This window comes from Haliaeetus leucocephalus, unplaced genomic scaffold (assembly GCF_000737465.1).
Source record: "Haliaeetus leucocephalus isolate CR32 unplaced genomic scaffold, Haliaeetus_leucocephalus-4.0 Scaffold741, whole genome shotgun sequence".
NCBI lineage: Eukaryota > Metazoa > Chordata > Aves > Accipitriformes > Accipitridae > Haliaeetus > Haliaeetus leucocephalus.
Genome location: NW_010973177.1, coordinates 5,999,884 through 6,001,832, shown reverse-complemented (window position 1 = coordinate 6,001,832; position 1,949 = coordinate 5,999,884). Strand labels below are relative to the sequence as shown.

The following is a 1,949-nucleotide window of genomic DNA, read 5'->3' as shown; positions in this document are numbered from 1 at the left end:
CCCTGGGGTCACCCCAGGCTCTGCTTGCCATGGGGTGATGCCGTCCCCGTGTCCCGTCTGTCCCCCCCCAGGACATCATCCTGAAGCGAGCGGCAGACATTGCTGAGGCTCTCTACAGCGTCCCCCGCAACCCCAGCCAGCTCTCCTCGCTGGCCAGCACCCATGGCCCCGCCGGCATGATGGGGGTGAACTCCTTCGGCAGCCAGCTGGCCGTCAACATCGGCGACTCGCCACAGGGCACCGAGCAAGGTGGGCCAGGGGCCACGCCAGGCAGCGGGAGGGGATCCCTGCCCACCCCGTGCCACCCCCGGCCCCTCTCGCCCACAGGCTACTCCCGAAACACGGGCAGCGTCTCACCGCGGGGCTATGTGCCCAGCTCCACGCCGCAGCAGAGCAGCTACAGCAGCACCGCCGGCATCAACGGCTATGGCAGCGGCACCATGGCCGGCCTGGGGGTGCCCGGCTCCCCCAGCTTCCTCAACGGCTCCACCGCCAACTCCCCCTATGCCAGTAAGTCAGTGCCCCAGGGTGTCTCCAAAGCCACGTGCCAGCCCCGGGGTGTCCCCAACACACTGCAGCAGCCCAGGGTGTCCTCAAAGCCGTGCACCAGCCCCGGAGTGTCCCAAAGCTGTGCACCAGCCCCAGGGCATCCCCAACACCATGCACTAGCCCTGGGGTGTCCCCAGTGCTGTGCACCAGCCCCAGGGTGTCCCCAACGCCGTGCACCAGCCCTGCGGTGTCCCCAAAGCCGTGCACCAGCAGCCCTGGGGCATCCCCAACATCGTGCACCAGCCCCGGAGTGTCCCAACGCTGTGCACCAGCCCTGGAGTGTCCCCAACACTGTGCACCAGCCCCAGGGTGTCCCCAACGCCGTGCACCAGCCCTGCGGTGTCCCCAAAGCCAGTGGCAAGGGCAAGGGGGAGCGGGGACACAGCCAAGACAGCCTCAGTCCTAGCCCTGGCCCTTGCAAGCTGGGTCCCACGTGGCGTCACCGGGATGTGCTGGCATCCCACCTGGGGAGCGATGCCCCGTCCCCAGCTCTGCCCAGCCTGAGTGGGTCTCTCCCCGCAGTCATGCCCGCCAGCCCCCCGCTCGGCGCCTCCTCCATCACCCTCCCGTCGGGCACCAACGCCTCCACCCCCACTGGGGTCTTCTCCTTCTCCCCCGTCAACATGATCTCGGCGGTGAAGCAGAAAAGCGCCTTCGCCCCCGTGGTGCGGCCGCAGACCTCCCCGCCGCCCGCCTGTGCCAGCACCAGTGGCAGCAGCCTGCAAGGTGAGCCCAGTGCGGGCAGGGCTGCCCTCGCCTGCCCAGGGGCTCCAAGCCCACCCCCAGATCCCCCTTGCCCCACAGAGGGGGTCGGGGGTCCCGGTGGCACCGTGCCCAAGCAGGCTGCTTGCCTGCACCCCTGCCTGACTCCATGCCTCCGCCCTGCACCGCGGGGATGGGTGCACCGTGCCACCCTCGTCCCTGTCCCCCCCTCCCCGTGCCCACCGCTCACCCACCCCCCCGCCTCGGCTCACCCTCTCTCTCTGCCTCCCTCCCGCTCTCCCGCTGCCCAGACCCGGCTTTCGAGGACTCGGACAAGTTCCACACGCCTGCGCGGCCGCTCCAGGGACTGGCCTATTCCTAAGCACAGTAGGTCCTGGGATGCACTGGCCCCAGAACCCCCCATCCTGCTGGGACGGGCAGGGGGAGTGGGGCCAAGGAGGCCAGGGATCCCCCGCCCCGGCGTGCCCACCCCTCACCTTCCCTTGCAGCCGTGCCCGGCCACCTCGTGCCACCCACGGGAGCCGGGACGGTGCCGGAGCCGCGACACGGAGCAGGACTGAGTGTGGCCTCGCAGCCCGGTGGTACCGGCCCCTCCAACCCGCTCCCAGGGGCTCCCGTGGGGATCGGGGCGCACGGGGCTGTGGGACCCACCACCCCGCTGCCCTGCAGCCTCCCCA

At 70.7% G+C, this 1,949-nt stretch overlaps 1 protein-coding gene across 1 annotated transcript in view; it reads left to right on the top strand.

Moving 5' to 3' along the window:
- The window catches only part of LOC104840102 (transcription factor COE1-like), a 17,580-nt gene extending 15,947 nt beyond the window's left edge, over positions 1–1,633 (top strand). Inside the window, exons 13-16 of the mRNA XM_010580819.1 lie at positions 72–249; positions 328–510; positions 1,072–1,275; positions 1,563–1,633. Of these exons, the coding sequence (XP_010579121.1) occupies positions 72–249; positions 328–510; positions 1,072–1,275; positions 1,563–1,633 (636 nt within the window). The remainder of the gene's footprint in view (positions 1–71; positions 250–327; positions 511–1,071; positions 1,276–1,562) is intronic.
- Positions 1,634–1,949: the final 316 nt, after the last annotated feature.